The 19,027-nt window shown below is 39.6% G+C and overlaps 1 protein-coding gene across 1 annotated transcript in view; it reads left to right on the top strand.

Annotated features, from left to right (window-relative positions):
* Nucleotides 1-13,777, top strand: part of CACUL1 (CDK2 associated cullin domain 1) — a 67,201-nt gene extending 53,424 nt beyond the window's left edge. The window contains exons 8-9 of the mRNA XM_003483565.4: nt 7,577-7,620; nt 8,052-13,777. Of these exons, the coding sequence (XP_003483613.3) occupies nt 7,577-7,620; nt 8,052-8,092 (85 nt within the window). The 3' untranslated portion in view covers nt 8,093-13,777. The remainder of the gene's footprint in view (nt 1-7,576; nt 7,621-8,051) is intronic.

The following is a 19,027-nucleotide window of genomic DNA, read 5'->3' as shown; positions in this document are numbered from 1 at the left end:
CTTTTGACTAACTGGTAAAGAGGGTTTAAATTCTGTTGTTCATATTTTCACTTTTCTCCTAAATTCTAGTTGTTTCTTCTTTAAAAAGTAGAATATCACTTACATATGTTCACAAAATTTGCCTCTTTTGGTTTTGATAGAAACACTGCTAATTTTTCTAAAATTTGAATTCAGTATCATTGGCTTTCTCCTGGAAAATCTCTCAAAGTGCATATTTTCAACTGTGTATGATAAAACAGCCTTTATGTCACCAGATCATGAAGATACAGTAGTACTTTATATTTTCATAATCCTTACCCTCTTCTTAGCACTTCATGTATCTTCTTTTACTTGAATCCCTCACATTAAAGGAAGAAAGTAGTGGAGAGGAAAACCCCTGAGTTCCTCATAGAGGCACAGTTGTGAGTTGGCTCCTGGCTAGGGCAGGGGATGGAGACTCTTCTCTAGGTTCTGAGGTCAAGCTCTGTCTCATAGTACCAGTCTTGATACAAGGTCACTTTTTCTAAGTTTCTAGTTTCAGCACAGGTTAGGACAGAAGGCAGATAATTTGTTCTTTATTGACCCACAGATTGGCGTTTATCCCCTTTTTGTCCTGGTGACATCTGTATTCATGTGGTACAGGGGCACTGAATAATGCACTGGTCATTACCCCCTCGGTGGCAGCTCACACTAGAAAAGCTCCGTGAGCCATCATGGGGAAGCTGTGTAGACAGGCCTGGTAACCCTTCCTTTCCTGTGGCAAGCTAGAGGAAGAAAAGGCCAGTGGGAGATTCTAGATAGAATCCAGCCAGTTCTTCTCCCTGACACCCAATGATCAAGTGTTTCTTGACATCAGTCGTAATAGTTCTAACTGGTGTTATTTTCATACACAGAATGAGGCCATTTAATGCCATAGTAGTTTTACTTACTCCTTTTTGAAAAGCTGATGTATATTTATATGGTTTTTAAAAAATGATACAAAAATACACACTGAAAAGTCTTATTCTCACCTGTCTCCATCTGCTCTCAGCCATTAGGTAAGCATTTTTAGTAGTTTCTTTTTAAACAATTTTTTAAAAATTGAAGTTGAGGAGTTCCCGTCATGGCGCAGTGGTTAACGAATCCGACTAGGAACCATGAGGTTGTGGGTTCGGTCCCTGCCCTTGCTCAGTGGGTTAACGATCCGGCGTTGCCATGAGCTGTGGTGTAGGTTGCAGACGCGGCTCGGATCCTGCGTTGCTGTGGCTCTGGCGTAGGCTGGCGGCCACAGCTCCGATTAGACCCCTAGCCTGGGAGCCTCCATATGCCGCAGGAGTGGCCCAAGAAATAGCAAAAAGACAAAAAAAAAAAAAAAAAAAATGAAGTTGAGTTGATTTACAATGTCGTGTTAATTTCTGCTGTGCAGCAAAGTTACTCACTTTTTACACACACGCACATGCACACACACATCTTTTTCATATTCTTTTCCATTATGGTTTATCACAGGGTATTGAGTTGTAGTTCCATGTGCTGTGCAGTAGGACCCTGTTGTTTATGTAATAGTTTGCATCTGCTAATCCCAAACCCCAGTCCTTCCCTCCCTCACCCCTTTTTCCCCTTAGCAACCACAAGTCTGTTTTCTTTATCTGTGAGACTTTCTGTTTTGTAGACACATTCATTTGTGTTGTATTTTAGAGTCTACGTATAACTGATATCATATGGTATTTGTCTTTCTCTTTCTAACTTCACATAGTATGATAATCTCAGGGTCCATCCATGTTGCTGCAAATGGCATTATTTCAGTCTTTTTTATGGCTGAGTAATATTCCATTGTGTATATGTACCACATCTTCTTTATCCATTTATCCATTCATCTGGTGATGGACATTTAGGTTGTTCTCATGTCTTGGCTATTGTGAATAATGCTGCTATGAACATAGAGGTGCATTTATCTTTTTGAATTACAGTTTTGTCAACATGTATACCCAGGAGTGGGATTGCTGGATCATATGGTAGTACTATTTTTAGTTTTCTGAGGATCCTCCATAACATTTTCTATAGTGGTTGCACCACTTTACATTCCCACCAACAGTATAGGAGGGTTCCTTTTTTCCACACCTGCTGCAGCATTTGTTATTTGTAGACTTTTTAGATGGCCATTCTGACCTGTGTGAGGTGATGTACCTCATTGTAGTTTTGATTTGCATTTCTCTAGTATTTATTAGTTTCTTATGATTCCCTGCAGTGCTTATACAGATATAAGCAAAGACAGTGTATGTTCTTATTTTTATTCCTTTCCTGCACATTCTGTTGTGTAGATATACTGTAACTTCTTTAACCAGTCCTCTGTAGATGGCAACCTGAATTGAATTATTTCCAGTCTTCTGCTGTTACAGAGAATGCTGCATGCATAATTTTGTACCTGTTGTCAGTATGTTTGGAGAGTTAATTCCCTTAAGTTAGATTGCTAGGTTAAGAGTAAATGTAGTGATAATTTTGATTAATATTGCCAAATTATTCTCCATAGGGAATTGTGCCATTTTGTATATCAACTGGCAAAGCTTAAAAGTGCCTTTCTTTGTAGCCTTGCCTATGGAGTATGTTTGTTCCACTTTTGTCAGTCTGGCAGGTGAAAAAGAACTACTCAGAGTTGGTTTCATTTGTGTTCTTCTCCCTTTCTCTCTCTCTCTCTCTATCTTTTTTTTTTTTTTTTTATGGCCACACCTGTGGCATATGGAAATTTCCAGGCCAGGGATTGAATCCAAGTTGCAGCAACACTGAATCTTTTAACCCACCTCACCAGGCTGGGCATTGAACCCTCATCTGCACAGCAACCTGAGCTGCTTCAGTTGGATTCTTAACCTGTGCCGCAGTGGGAACTCCTAATTTGTGTTTCTCTTACTGTCAGTGAGGCTGAGCATGTTTTTGTATGTTTGTATTTCTTACCCTGTAAATTGCCTGTTTTTGGTGGTTTTTTGGCTCATTTTTCTATTTGATTCTTAGTCTTTTTTTCATTTCTAGGAGCTCTTTCTGTAGTGAAGAGATTGTTTGCCCAAGATGAGACAGTTTTGTCTTGACTTTCCTTATGGTGGCCTTTCTGTTTTATTTTAGGTCATGCAAAAGTTTTTTATTTTACGTAGCTAACTTTATCAGTTTTTTTTTTTTTATGGCTTATGCATTTTGCATTATAGTTAAAAGTTTTTCCTTAAATGTTTTTAAGTAGATGCAGAATGAAGTGAGTAATACCTTTTATGTGTTTTTCCTAGGCTCACCATAATTTTGGAGTCGTTTATGCTTTTATTCATGTTTTATTTGAGTATTTTAATTTTAGAGATGAGCTTATTGATGCCTTTAACAAGTAAACAGCCTTCTTTATTTCTGTGAATCAGTGTAGGGAGAGCTCTTATAGATTTCTCTCTCAACAGCCTGAATTCACCTTCCAGCACAGTGTGTAGAACTCTTTAAGCACGACTGGAGATCTTTTCCTAATCTGATTTTGGAACTGGAATAAGAGAACAGGATGCAGACTCTTTGGTGTGGTGGCTCTTATGGAAAACTTCCTTGAGCTGAGATGAGGCACTGACTCCGTAAATTGTCTCATGTAACATTGCCTTTGAACATGAAGGACTAACTAGGCGCTATTCTGCTAAGGCCAAGTCAGTCATATTCAGGGAAATGCAGTGGATTTTCCGTGTTAAGGGAATTTTTGTTTCTCTTAGTAGAATTCTTTCATATGGAATTTATTGAATTTTTAAAAATTATTTTATTTCAAAATGGGATGGATTTTTTTTTTTTTTTTTTTTTTTTTTGCTTTTTAGGGCCTCACCCATGTCATATGGAGATTCACAGGCTAGGGGTGGGATTGGAGCTATGGCCAGAGCAATGCCAGATCCAAGCCGTGTCTGTGACCTGCACAATAGCTCACAGCAACGCCGGATCCTTAATCCACTGAGCGAGGCCAGGGATTGAACCCACAACCTATGGTTCCTATTTAGATTTGTTTCCATGCACCACAACGGAAATTCCTCATATGGAATTTAAATGATGGTCTTCCAAAAGGTGATAAGTGAAAACGTTTTATTTTACAAACTGAATTGGGCCAATTTACTATGCATTTACTGTGAGGATTAAAGTCTGCCTCATGACTTATTCTGGCAGGTGCTTTGTGCAGAGTAGGCACTGCTTTAATTGACATTCTGGACTCTCCATCTCACTCTTGGGCTGGATCAGCAGGAGGATCAGAAAGGTGTGCAGACACCATACACTTAGCAGCTGAGGGAAGGTCTGCCTGTGCTTCCAGCTCTTGTGTGTGGACCTTCTCTGTTCTGCCTTGCCAAACCGGATGCTGCCTTTGCTCATTATTTTTTTTGGAAGAGATGGAAATGATGTCCACTGATGCAAAAATATGGTATAAACTACCTAACAAAAATTCTGTTACTGGCTCTCCTGAGATGAGCAGTCAGTTCATGGTTTGTGTCTAGCCAGTCACGTAATTCCTGTTCAGCTTTGCAAGCTATTTTTTCATTTAGAGCTGTGTTCCATTTACATGATGGAGGGAGTCCTGAATAAGTAGCACACACAGAATGTACTGGGGATGGCACAGAGAAAGTCTTTGGAGTGTTTTGAAATGCTATGTGAATGTAGCGAAATAGATCCTCTTTTGCAGTTAGTGGACAGATTCTCATTTCAGCTGGAGTTTATGTGAAACATCTTTAGGTGCATGGAAATACAGTGTGGACTTACTTCAAAGCTGGAAGTAGCATACAAGCTGAGAACAACGTTTTCTTTTTATGTGTTACCTGCATAATTGAATTGATTATGGGGGGGCAGGCTGGTGTCCGTTCTTGTCAAAGATAACATCATGGAGGATGGGCTCATTTGGGAACTCCTAACACGCAGGCCTTGAGGTGGACCGTCCTCATGAAACCAGTCTGAGGGCCTCTTCGAAGCAGGCACTAAATAGCTTTTAAAGAGCAAGTGAACTGTTTTTGCTAAGTGATTGTTACCTGGATTTCTGGACCAAAATAGAACCTTGTTATTTTTGCATGTTCTTTTTTTTTTTTTTTTTTTTAAATTGGGGAATGGCAATGAAGGCTGTCTATAGAGGCTGATATAATATCTTCTAGATATAAGATCCATCCTCTTGCTTCCTTTTTAATCAGCATGAACATACTCGTTTCATTAACATTTGGGGAATGCTCCTGTGATGATACTAGTCTAAGATCCTCACTGGCTTTGGCTAGACACTGTGCTAACAGTGGAGTGTTTACAAAGTGGCCTTCGGGCGATCTGTGTAGAGCTCTTTAGGCTGCCTAAAGCCAGCTCTCACTAAATGTTCTGTATGTTTTTCTCTAAATGCTCAGCCTAGAGAAAACCCTTCAGAGGCCATTTGGTGTGTTCTCTTCCTGCCAGCCATTAGGCCTCCTTACCCAGCCCAGCAAGAGGCTTCCGTCCTGGTCTTGAGCATAACCAGAGAAGGAGAGTGGGAAACTTTGGTTAATCTAGAAAATAAAGCAAAAGCGTGAAACAATTACTCGAGCTTGTATTTTTAATCCATCTGTAGAAGCTATTTATAAATTATTCACTAATTTGTTAATTCAGCAAATATTTAGTATTTTCTACTATGTGCTAGACATTGCTATAGGTACTGGGTGAACAAAGAGAGGCAGAGTTCCTCTTTCTCTGGAGCTTATGCTCTGCTGTTGGGAGATAATAACAAGCGTATAAACAGATTCTTTCAAAATAATAATAAATGCTAGGAAGGAAATGAAACAGAGTGTGAGATCGAGGGTGTGTGACCAGGGCATGTGAGGGGCTGTTCCAGCTAGCTGGGTGCTGCAATGCCTCTGGGGGGCAAATTCCTCCTCTCTGGTACCCAGACAGCCCTGTGGTTGACTCCGGGGAAGAGGGTTGCAGGCAGAGAAAATAGTAAGTGCAGAAGTGCTGACTTGTCCAAGGGACAGAAAGCCCAGAGTAGCTTAAGAATAGTGAGCAGAGGCAGAAAATGAGCGTGGAGGGCTAGGCAGAGGCCATATCTCACAGGGCTGGGAAAATGAATTTGAATTGATTTTTTTTTAACTGTAATGGAAAGCCACTGAAAGGGCTTTAATCAGAGGCGTGAAATAATCTTATTTATGCTTTTACATAAGATTGCTCTGGTTCTTGACTGCACTAATAAGAAGACTCTTAACAGTGGTGCCGGGGAGAGATGATAATGGCTTGGATTGGGATTGTAGCCGTGGAGTTGAGAAGTGGATGATTCTGGATAATGTGTGGGGACACAATGCCCCAAAGTGAAGGAAAGAGAGAACTCAAGGATGAGCTAGGATTGTGGCTCATTGAGTGATTGGGTGGATGGCAGTACAACTTATTGAGGAGGATTGAGGAAGTTGTGAGGGTGGAGGGCGTTCTGGCCGTGGTAAATTTGCAGTATTTTGACGTCTTCCAAGTGGCTTACTAACTGAAGTGTGTAGGGAGGAAAAATCGGAGCTGGAGATAGAAATCTGGGAGCCACTGGCATATGGAAAGTATTTCAAGTCATAGGACTGGTATGACCACTGTCCTAGACTAGGGAGAACATGATATACATGGAACAGAAAAAGTGACCCAGGACAGAAGGTTGGGCAGAGCTAGAAGTGTTTCAGGAAGGGAGAGCTCAACTGTGTAAATGCTGCTAAGAGACCCAGGAAGAAAAAGCTAGTCGTTTTAGTCATTTGTATGGATTATTGTCTGAAAAAGTGGAGAAACAAAAATAGGATGTAATTACAGGTAGCATTGGACTTAATCAGACCTCTATTTTCTTATCTCTAAAGTGTAACTAGAATGTCTATGGGTGTTTGAAGAAGAACCAGTTACCATCTGTAAAAGTTCACGTTCTTTCATGTGCATTAAGATTCTGAGATTTTTCTTTTTTTTTCTTTTTCTTTTTTTAACCTTTCAGGGCTGCACCCACGGCATATGGAGGTTCCCAGGCTAGGGGTCAAATTGGAGCTGTAGCAGCTGGCCTACACCACAGCCACAGCAACGCAGAATCTGAGCCAAGTCTGCCTGCGACCTACACCACAGCCCATGGCAATGCTGGATCCTTAACCCACTGAGCGAGGCCAGGGATCAAACCCGCAACCTCATGGCTCCTAATCGGATTTGTTTCCATTGTGCCATGACGGGAACTCCAAGGTTCTGAGATTTTTCAAAAGCTTTAAAAAACAGTTTTGGCCCCATAAGCTTTTAGGGGAAGAGTTTGAATTATTCTGTTTCTTATTAGAAATTTGCTCTGTTATATGCAGGTCACCAGAGATGGTGATAGTGGAGCCCAGATTTATCATCAAAGACATTTTAATCTGAACCAGTTTCTAGACCCCTAAGTAAACCATCTTTATCAATAATCCTGCCTTCATTTAATAGCTTTTTATATGTAAAATATAGCACCTTTTAGGTAAGAATATTCAGGTTATAAGTGACTCAACTCTGGTTTAAGTTTAGTGTTTGTTTTAAAATAGGTTGTTAGACTTGAAATATTCCCTCTACTTCCATTATCAGTTATACCAATTCATTGCTCCTGCTTTGGTGTGTGAAGATGTCAGTCAGCTCTGTTGACTCCCTCTTTTCCTGTCCCCAGAGGTGACCAGTCCCGGAAGAGAGCTGGGGATGAGCTGGCTTATAGTAAGTAATGATGCTCCTTACCATCTTTGGTGGGTCTGGGATGTAAAGCAGCCACTGGCTTTCATGGTGTCCACAGGGTTCTTGACGGTGGTCTCCTAGGGGACTGGGTGTGGTCAAGGTCCGACTGCTCTGCAAGCTGTGGCAGCTTGGAAAGTCCAGTTGGTGGTGGTAGTTCTCAGGCAGCTGACAAGAGGCTGCCCGTTCTTCAGTCTCCACTAGAAGGCGATAAGGATCCAGACTCGATTCCTGATGCTCCGGTCCCCTTTCACGTCATTCAAAACCACATGGTTTTGTGATTTTTTTTTTTTTTTTTTTTTTCCTTGATCTCCTTTTGGCTTGGGAGAGGGGTGAGAAATATGTGTTCACCAAACAGATTCCTACGGTTATCAAATGCTCTTGATACTTTTTCCTCTTCTGATGTTTTTTCTCAGACAGCTCGTCAGCATGTGCAAGTTCCAGAGGGTACAGATAGTGAATGTATTGAATGTGCTCTGCTTTTGGAAACGAGGACACACTGGAGCTGCAGAGACTGTACTCAGAGCACAGCGAGGTCCTGCAGACACTCAGGAGCTCCGTCACAAAGCTGTTCTTGGAAGAGGATGTTGGACTTCTTACATTGGTTTGTAATTAAAAAAAAAAAACCTAACAAACAAAAACAAAACAAAAAAATTGTTGCTGCTAGACTTGGGGATGATTTTGAAATGGGACAATCTTCTAATGAGTTTATATACAGATTCCGTGAGGAACAAGCGGCATGAAGAGTGACCATTGCTAAGTGAGATCCGGCAGCCAAAATCAGCAGCTTCCTCCAAAAATATAAGAGCAGAAGAATCTTTGTTTGTTTGTTTGTTTTTACAGCACTTGTTTTGTTCATTTGTGGACTTGGCACTTTGGCATATTGGTTTCATACATCAAGATATCTTTTGCTTTAAAATCAAGCAGATCATTTCAGCATAGTATTTTTCACCCATAACCAAAACAAACCCCTTTAGAAGAGATGGTTTTTGTTCAGCATCAGAAGGTCTTGTTAGAGGAAAATGCCAACCCTGCTTTTGATATAACTTGTCTCCCCCCACCCCTGTCAGTTCACAACTCTTTTCTACTCTGTGCCTTGAGCTTTGTGCACTTTGCAGCTCTGTGACCATGTTGTCAAACTCACAAATGCTTCCCGAAAAAGCTTACAGTTTCCCAGACCAACCCACTAAGGTGTCGGGTGTGACTTCATAGCCGATACTGAATACGTGGGAAAATAGAACCGTATTGCACGTGGGTCAGATTTCCTCCTGCCTCACTGTGGCATATTCTTGTTAATGTTGGGGACCAACTCGTAGAGGACATTTCCATTCCCTCTGTCACCTAACATGATCTCAACAGCTGCTGTAGTGTTGGCATCATGCTAGTTTATGGCTGGGTGGTACTTTAGCACTAAAGCTCCTTTTTTTTTTTTTTTTTTTTTTTTTAATATTGTTGTGAATTACCCAAATGGTAAAAGCTGGTTCCTGTGATGCTCTAGGAAGCAGATACGGTTATTAAATCTGAATATAATCAATGGTGTGGGATTCCTGATCCTTTTCCTTTTAAATGGGTAAGTACTTAAAAAAAAAGTCTGCAGTCTGCATTTTTTAAAACATTATATTTGAGTATAAGAAGAAGTAGCACTGCTGTTTTTAAGGATCTCTTCTGGCTCTGGCAAAGCTATATTTTCTGTTTTCATATACCCACAGTGCTATTTAGCTTCTTATAAAAGACTCTAAAACTTACTCTAAGTTGATTTTGAAAGGCAAATAAAAATAGATGTGGTAAGGGAAAAACATTTTTTTCTTCTCAGTTTTGCTTAAATCCCAATTAAGCATACGCTTGACTCTCTTTGGCTGTGTCCGCACCAATATTTACCTCTTCGAAGAACAAGGGGCAGAAAAATGAAGACAGACATATCAGGGATGTTATCACACTTCCAATTTGCTAGGTTTTCATAGAGCTGCCTCTCCTGGTTCACTGTCCTTCCTGGGGAAGCAGGCTGCATAGGAGAGTTAGAAGTGTGGTTAAGGAGCAGCTGTGTCATCCAATAGTTGTCCTCTGTTTGTAAGATTATCATTCGCAGAAATACAAGTAACGGTTGTCAGGTTTATTTTTTTAAGTGCTTATCAACCAGGGTTGGTGGATTTTGAAGAGGACTTTGAATTGGGCTCGTTTAACTTTGTGATGAGCGTCTTGGATTGTGTTGATAAACACTGAATTACTGTGAGAATTTATACAGGCTCTCACTGTGCCCTGTACAGTTTGATTTGCCACACCAGTAACATTCTAATATCAAGGAAGAATTCCATTTTATCATGAAGTTCAGATTTTACTTTACTCAGTGGAATGCTTTCTGCAGGCTTATAAATAACACCTGCAACTGAACTCTCTCTTGAGCAGTTTTAATAATACTTCTGAAAGGAATAAAATTGGAATGTTTCTTTAAATCTGGATGAATTCTTCAGTATCCTAATAATGTAGCCAAATGCTTTTTCTGGGAAGAGGTATGCTTCTTTGGCCAGCAACAGAACTTTCCCTGTAAAAGCGTTGTATTATGATGTGAATTGGCATTAAAATCTTTGGATACTTTTTGCATTATTAAGTTAATGGAGAAATATTTTATATTGTCTTTTTATTATTATGTACGTGATAACAAAAAGTGGACAGAGTAAAGTTTGTGGGATTTAGTTTCTCTGTCAGTTTTTGCACAGTGGCTGCAGCTCACCCTGGGTGAGGACTCTGTGGTGCAAAGCACTGTAGAAAGAAGACACACTTTCTCCCAGTGCATGTGACCGGGTCACTACTCATCTTGGCCCCATGAGGTACATTGCAGTATGAAGAACCTACTCTTCAAGTCGATACTGACCTTGCTTATTTAATTGGGATGCTAAACAAAATTCCTAGTTTGCAACATGAGAGGAAATAAGATTTGCTTCCATTTTGTATTGACTAAGCACGGTTCACCTGAAAGTATTTTCTTTTCGTGTTTACTTGTGTTCTTCTTGCCAGTACAGTGTAAAGTTTCTCCACCTCAGTTAAACTCTGGCTCTTTGTGGGGCCCCCAAAATGTTGGAGACAGAAAGTTGTAAAGCAGGTTGATTGTCCCGTGAATCCACACATGCAGTTGGTTTGGCCGAACTGACCAGTGTGTGGATGTGCAGCCTCAAACGAGACCCTCCAGAGAAAGCCAGTTCACTTGTCGTGGGTTGATGACGTGTCAACATCAGTAGATGGTGGTTGTTTTGAGAGGTGGGGCTTATTTTTAAGGTTGGCCTTAAGCTTCGGTTAACAGTGTCATCTCATGTCCTCTCTTGTCACAGCTGCACCTTAACCTGCTTTGTTTTCTGTGGACCTGGTGTTGTGCCTCTTAACCTGCTAGTTTTTAGCTAGAGTTAGCAGAAACACAAACCTGGATGCATGAGTTGTGCATTATTAAATTTTGTGGAAAAGCTGTTTTTTTTCTGACCCTTTTACAAAGTTTGAGGCATTTCCCCTCCCTTCCTTTGGGGATGGGATGCAAGCCGATTTGTGAGTGTGATTGTGGAGAGTGGATGCCCGTGGTCGTTAACACTGCAGGTGCATCTCCGGCGCTACAGCCCTATGAAGCTGTCACTCCCCTCGCTGTACGCCATGCTTTCTGTCAGGTTGCAAATTTGCACACGTAAAGAATTCCTCAGGAAGAGTTTGCACATACATCACCTCGCAATATTCTGTACTGATGGAACGAGGGATTTGAAAGTGTTTTAGCACAAAAAGAGAACTTCAGTGATGGTCTGTGCACATGTGCTAGCGAAGATATTGGTGATCTCGCAAACACGATTGGTTTCTGGAGTTAAAAAGTTAGTAGGAGTATCGTAGAAGGTTTAATCTCCCAGGGTAACCCTTAATTAAACAAGGGTGTTTAATCTCCCAGGGTAACCCTTCCAGACTTTGTCATCTTCTCTTTGAGACTGGCTCTGTTTTCTTCTGTTTTTTCCTGTTGTATTGCAGTTCATTATTTCCATGATTATTTATGCAAGAGACATTGCCCTCGAGCTAGTATTCAGTTGTCTAATAAGCAGCTATTATTAGATAATTGAACATTATTTTATGAATATACACTAATTTAAGATATTAAAAACCTTTACAATTAAAAAGCAAAACAGAACCCTTATGTTAGTTATCCAGTTATTGTTTGGATGTTTTTTAAATGGTGTCTCATTGAGCTTCAGAGTATTATGTTTACTTTAATCCAGGTTTAGGGCTCTTAAGGGGACTTTAATATTTAAGATCAGAATATGAATCCCTTGACTGACCCCTAGAAGAGGTTTATAAGGCCCTTTTTGTTTGTGTCGACTGTTTTCAATAAGATTGCATAAGATGAAGTTCATGTTTATCAGAAGTTAGAGTAGAGGCCACAGGAGTTCATGGAGAAATGGCTTTCCTATTACTTTCATTACTTTGTTGAAATTTGCCCCAGTTTCTGGCCACCAGGTTATTTGAAAGGACCCTTGTTCTTTTTAAGGGAAATGCCTCCTCTTCTGTCCCCACTGTTTACTAAGTAAGTCATTGATACTTTCTCATCTCCACCGGCCGAAACCCTATTTTAAGCCTCTTTTCAGAGCCAAGTGGCACACGTACATGTACCGTTTCTGCTTATGTTGGTGGAGTGGCTGTGGGAGATCTTTTAAAAATGCTAATCAGAGGTACATCCTTAAAGGACCCTAATATGTATTGTACCCCTGCTGACTGGAAATTATCTTTTTTCTGGTTGGACTGCATTGTTTAGAGAAATGTTAATGGCTTACAATTCTGGGAAATTTATAGCATGGCTCTGGAGTGAATTCTGCGGTTTGAAAAAAATAAATATTTTGTATTGATTCTCACATGTCATTTCAATGTCGTGACTGTACTAAATGCAATAAGACTGTGGATATTCTCTTAGAAGGGTATGTTTTGTTAAACAGAAAGCAATTTAATTGCCCTCATTAGTCCAGTTTGTCAGTATTACAGCCATGCAATTCAGGAGAAACTATTCAAATAGAATGTTGTGGGGAACTTGGGCTGGAGACAGGAACGCTTATCAGTAAATGGGAGGTCAAATGCAGACAAGAGGCTTTTGCCACCCACCAGTGTAGCCCAAGCAAGGATGAAGCAATGAAGTCTGGTCCGTGGTGGTGCTTGTTTGCGGGAAGCATGGTGGAGCTTAGAACAGGGTGTTCTGTATGTCAACTCTTTGATTAATCCAAGAAAAACAAATGGTGGATAAAACTGTTGTTGACTGGGGCTTCAAAGCCACTTGACTTTGGCTCTGACCTTTAAATGGATTTTGAATCACTCCTTCTGTATTAGGGTGTATACCATCACTCTAAAACATTGTGGTTAATGAAATAAATCTTGTACAGATGTCTTGGCCTTGTTATGTTGATACCTGGTGTACTGGAACTTTATTATAATACTGAACATAGGGTTTTTCCTACAGTACATTCATGCCTCCTAAATAGTTAACCACACTTGATGTCCTGCCACGGTCAGTTTGCCCACAGGGCGAGTGTGCGTCTTAACCTCTGTACCAGTGATTAACAAAACTCTGTGTGTGTGTGTGTGTGTGTGTACTGTATATATGTAGGTACATATTCTATATATGTGTATAGTATATATACACGTGTGTGTGTACAACATATATGTAGGTACATATTCTATATATATGTATAGTATATATGCATATATGTGTGTGTATATTTTTTTTTCTTTTTTTAAACACTGGTGTATTGTGGACCTTTAATCAAAACTTTCTGACTTGGGTTTTTTTGCATTGATTATATTGTGCTTTTTAAAAATAACCCTATGTGTTTTCTTGATTACATCCCCTAGATTTTTTGTAGTCTTACTTTACAGTTTTAGTTTTTCTTGCTTTCTCTTTGCAAGCATTCTCAAAATGCCCGTTCTTATCCTTGTCTTTTTTGTAGCCTGAGCTGTGTTGTAGTGTTATCTCCTTTTTGATTACCATACACAGTAAGATTCAGCGACTTTTTCTTTGCTTTTTCTCTGCATTTAAATCACCTGATATTTTCCTTCAGCTTTTTTCCCCAGCCAAGTAGAGAGCTATTTAAATTCTCCTCCTTCTCTTAGCAATTAAAAAAAATTTTTTTTTCTACTAGAGTCAGTTCTTTATGTGTGTTTAATTTATTTTCGCTGTTGGCCTGTTTCTCAAAAATCTAAAATTTTAAAACATTTTGAATTTTAAACAACATGATATAGTAGAAAGAATATCATACATAGGATCTCGGAGCTAAAGCTTAAGTCTCTTAGCTAGTTGTATGTTCTTGGGTAGGTTTTTTTTCTGAACCTCAGTTTCCCTGTATTCATACTAAAAATCCTCTCCCCACACCACATATGACAATGGACTTAAATTTGCCAGATAGATATAACAGTTCTAAACTTCTTGATTACTCACCTAAGTCACTAATAATATACCTCAAAATATAAAAAGAAAAGGCCACAGCTACAAGGAGAAGTAGATTAATCTACCAATATAAGAGGCACTTTCATACCTTAATAGAGAATGCCGGAGTTCACACCATGGCATGGTGGGTTAAGAATCCAGCTGTAGCAACTCAGGATCTTGGATCTCTGTGGAGGCATGGGTTCGAACACTGCTCGGCACAGTGGGTTAAAGGATCTGGAGTCACTACAGCTGTGGCGTTAGGTTGCACCTGTGGCTCGGATTCAATCCCTGGCTTGGGAACTTCCATATACCTCAGTGAGGTCATAAAAAGATAAAAAAAGATCTTGCAGAAGACAGAATCATTATAATCATTAAGGGTATAGAAGATTTAAATAGCACAGCTAATAAATTTGATCTGATAGGCATTATATCCCCTCGCACCCTCCAATAAGAAAAACATTTCTTCCAAACCAAGTCTAACATATTTAAAGTATAACAAATGATGGTGAAATTGGATTTATCTCAGGAATGCAAATTGGTTAATACTAGGAAATCAATTAATGTGACTCATCTATTAAGATTGCCTATGAAAATCCAAAGAATACAAGGCAAATTACAAGACTTAGGCGTTCATCAAGGTTGCTGGAACAAAATCAGTATGTAAATGTCAATTACATCATCATGCAGTAGTCAGTCATAAGCAGTAATTATTGATTTTAAATTTTTAAAATGTAAGAAATAGAATTTACAGTAGGAACAAAAAAGTTATAAAGTACCTAAATATCTTAATAAAAGGTGTATAAGCCTTTTAGTGAGAAAATGATTATTTATTTTTTAATTTTTTTGTCTTTTTTAGGGCCACATCTGCAGCATATAGAAGTACCCAGGCTAGGGTTCAAATCAGAGCTGCAGCTGCCGGCCTATTCTACAGCCACAGCAACTTGGGATCTGAGCTGTCTGCAACCTACACCACAGCTCATGGCAGTGCCGGATCCTTAACCCACTGAGCAAGGCCAGGGATCGAACCTGTGGCCTCATGGATACTAGTTGGGTTCACTAACTGCTGAGCCACAATGGGAACTCTCCGAAAATGATAATTTATTAAAAGCACCTTTGTTGACCCAGATAAATGGAGAGACTGTGTAAGATGATCATTTAGGTCTCAACTCTTTTTCCAGATGTATTAATAGGTTAAAGCAATTCCAATAAAAATAACCCAGTGGTACTTGTCAAGCTGATCCTAACATATAAATGGAAGAGCAAAGGACCAAAGCTATCCAAGGTATTCCTAAAAAATGCATGAGAGGAGCTAGCATTGCCAAAGTAGAAAACTTTAGTAGAAAATACTGTGAGTGAATAAAACAGCATGGAGCTGACACAGAGGTTTTAAGTAGATGAATGGACAAGAATGAAGAGCTCAGAAACTGACCCACTCATGTGTGGGAATCCAGTTTCTTAAAAGGTAGTCATTGAAGACCAGTGGGGAGGAGGATGGGTTATTTAATTAAATGGGGCTTCAGTAATTCTTCATAAAGGGGGAAAAAAAAAAGGCCAAGTCCCAAGTGTATTAAAGATTTACTGGATTACAGTTAAAACTATAAATCTTGGAAGACAGTATAGAAGGATATTTTTATAACCTTGGGGAAGGGAAGGATTTTGTAAACAAGAGAGAATGTGCAAGCCATTACCTAAAATATAAATAATGCGGCTGCATTGAGATTTTATTTACCAGAACCTGCCACGGAGTGAAAAAATAAGCCTACCCTGGAACAAGACACAGATAATCTCAATATATACATAACTGTTTAAAAAAAAAATAAAAAAACACCTGAGTGCAAATCAGAGCAACAACAGCAGAAAACAACTCAGGAGAGAAATGGGCAAAAAACACAAGTATTTCACAAAAAAACAAATGGCCCATAAAGATGAAAAAATGTCTAACCTTATTAGTGGTCCGGAATCGCATATTGAGACCATAAAGAAATAGTTTCCTAGCCACCAAATGTAAAAGTCTGCAAACGGGGAAGGGATAAATTAGGAGTCTGGGATTAGGTGATACAAACTACTGTGTATGAAACAACAAGGTCCTACTACCCTAAATAGCACAGGGAGCCATATTCAGTATCCTGTAATAAACCATAATGGGAAAGAATATGAAAAAGAATGTTTATATCCGAATCACTTTGTCGTGTGCCAGAAACTAACACAGCATTGTAAATCAACTATATTTTAATTGAAAAAATAATAATAAAGGGAAAAGAAAATACCACACATTGGAGAGATTATGACAACGGGAACTTGTATCTGTTACTCTTGGCATGTAAGTTGGTACTGCCACTCTGGAAAACAGTATTATCTCATTAAGTTGAACAGGCATATCTTAGAGTCCAGGCTTTATGCTTTTAAAGAAACTCATGTCAGATGTATATACCCTGGAAACATATCCAGGAATGGTCACAACAGTATTATTTGTCATCACCAAAAAGGAGAGAGAGAGCATGAGCCACTTGCCCATCTACGGTAAAATGTATGAATGTGTGTGTGTGCAGTGGGACGTGTAAGTGCACCGTAGAGCTTTGTATGTCAACGTGGGTGAATCTCAGAAATCATGTTGAGTTAAAGAAGCAAGGCAGAAGAGTACTGTCAGCCTGGGTACCTTTATATAAAATTCACATCTAGGGAGTTCCTTGGTGGCTCAGCGGGCCAAGAATTCAGCATTGTCACTGCTGTGGCTCAGGTCACTACTATGGCACGGGTTCAGTCCCTGGCCCGGGAACTTCTGCATGTTATGGGTGTGGCCAAAAAAAACCGTTCACAGCCAGAAAAAAAGAGTATATTGTTTAGAGACTCATAAATAGTAAAATGGTAAAAGGAAAAGAATTATTAACGTTCAAGGTCATGGTTTCCTTGGGGTTGAGGTGGGAGGAAGGAAGAACCGAGAGGAACAAGATGGGGCTTATACGCATTTGGGAATAGGAATATTTTGACCATGGTAAACACATCAGTTCTTGACCTAATATCTAAATTCAGCCAAAAGCCAGTCCAAGTACCGAAGAGTGTTTTAAATATAAATTAGAAATTGGCATGGAGGTATAGGCTGATGAAAATAGAACCTTTATTGAAAGGGGGAAAAGGAGAGGAACTCGCTATACCAAAAAAGTCTCCAAAAAATTGCAATTAAATTTTCACATGACACGTTGATGGAAAATAGTTTAAAATAGACTCAAATGCTTTTAAGAATTTTGAGGACATTAAAGGTAGTTTGTTGAAATGATTCTGACCATGATGGATTATTCAATAAAAAAATGCTGATATAACTGGAGAAAATTCAATTAATTCTTGTCATACCATTCGCCAAAAAGAAATTCCAGATGGACTGAAAATGAAAAAAGTAAGTTATAAAGCTAGAAGACAATGCAGTTAATCTTTTCTGCAGGTCGCAACAGTTTGTTCTAAGGATGTAAGCCGTGGCCTAATCCAGTCACCTGCCTGCGTTCTTGAGAGTACCACCCCAGTGTGTGCATATACATATTCATATATACACACACACACACACACATGTTTTTCTTCGTCTTTTTAGGGCTGCACCCGCCGCATAGGGAGGTTCCCAAGCTTGGGGTCTAATTGGAGCTGTAGCTGCCGGCTTACGCCAGAGCCACAGCAATGCCAGATCTGAGCTGCGTCTGCGACTTAGATGACAGTTCATGGCAATGCCAGATCCTCAGCCCACTGAGGCCAGGGATGAGCCCACAACCTCATGGTTCCTATTCAGATTCATTCCCTCTGCGCCACGACGGGAACTCCATGTATATACATGTATATTTTAAAATGAATGTCTGTGTACTAATACACCTAAGACAAAAAGAAAAGGAAAAAGATGAAAATGTTTTAAAATACTTTGTGTGTATGTGGTTTAAAAAAAAAAAAAGTTTAGCTTATTCTAAAATCTAGTAAGAACCATATGATTAAAAATGCTCCATTACGGAGTTCCTGCCATGGTGCAGCAGGTTAAGAATCTGACTGCAGCAGCCCAGGTCTCTGTGGAGGTACAGGTTCAACCTCTGGCCTGGCACAGTGGGTTAAAAGGATCTGGCATCACCACAGCTGTGGTGTAGGTTAAAGCTGTGGCTCATATGCGATCCCTGGCCTGAAAACTTCTGTATGCTGTGGGTATGGCCATAAAGAGGGGAAAAGAAATGCTTCATTATTTTTGAAATTCCTAGTTTTAACACTTAGGATAAAAAACAAGGCAGTGTCTTGATTTTAAGGTAAGTTAATTTTGATGCTAGGTTTTAGTGGCCATTGTAGCTGAAAAAGGCGCATCATTCAGATCTGTGGATCCAGATAACTGTGCTTTCTGAAAAATAATACTCAGTTTTCAGTTCCATCCACTAGTCTTATTAAAAAAAAAGTATATGATGAAATCTTTTTAATAAATCTCCGTGTTTCTCACTGTCACTAACTTGTTCTTGCTCAATAATTGTGCGTGTGCTCTGTTGTTAACGAATGGGCTCATAACCTACTGTGGAGTTCCTGCTGTGGCACAGTGGGTTAAGAATCCAACTGCAGTGGCTTGGGTTGCTTTGGAAGCATGCGTTCGATCCCAGCCTGCAGCGGGTTAAAGGATCTGACATTGCCACAGCCGTGGTATAGGTCAAAGCTGCAGCTCAGATTCAATCCCTGGCCTGGGAACTTCCCATATGTCACGGGTTGGGCCATAAAAATTAAAAAAAAAAAAAAAAAAAAGAAAAAGAAAAGAAACCTGCCCCTCCCCCCAGTAAATAACCTACTGAAACTCACTTTTGGATTTTAGATTCAGGTTTCAGTGTGTCTTAGGAGAGTTTTTGTAAGTGACATTTTGAGACAGCACGTTTTCATAAAGCTGGAAACATATCTAACCATTTTGAGATGCTCTTAACATGAATTTCTCTAGGAAAAATAGCCACTCTCTTACTCATTGTA

This window comes from Sus scrofa, chromosome 14 (genome assembly GCF_000003025.6).
Source record: "Sus scrofa isolate TJ Tabasco breed Duroc chromosome 14, Sscrofa11.1, whole genome shotgun sequence".
Lineage (NCBI taxonomy): Eukaryota > Metazoa > Chordata > Mammalia > Artiodactyla > Suidae > Sus > Sus scrofa.
The sequence above is the reverse complement of the archived record's forward strand: the minus strand, read 5'-3'. Positions and strand labels throughout refer to the sequence as shown.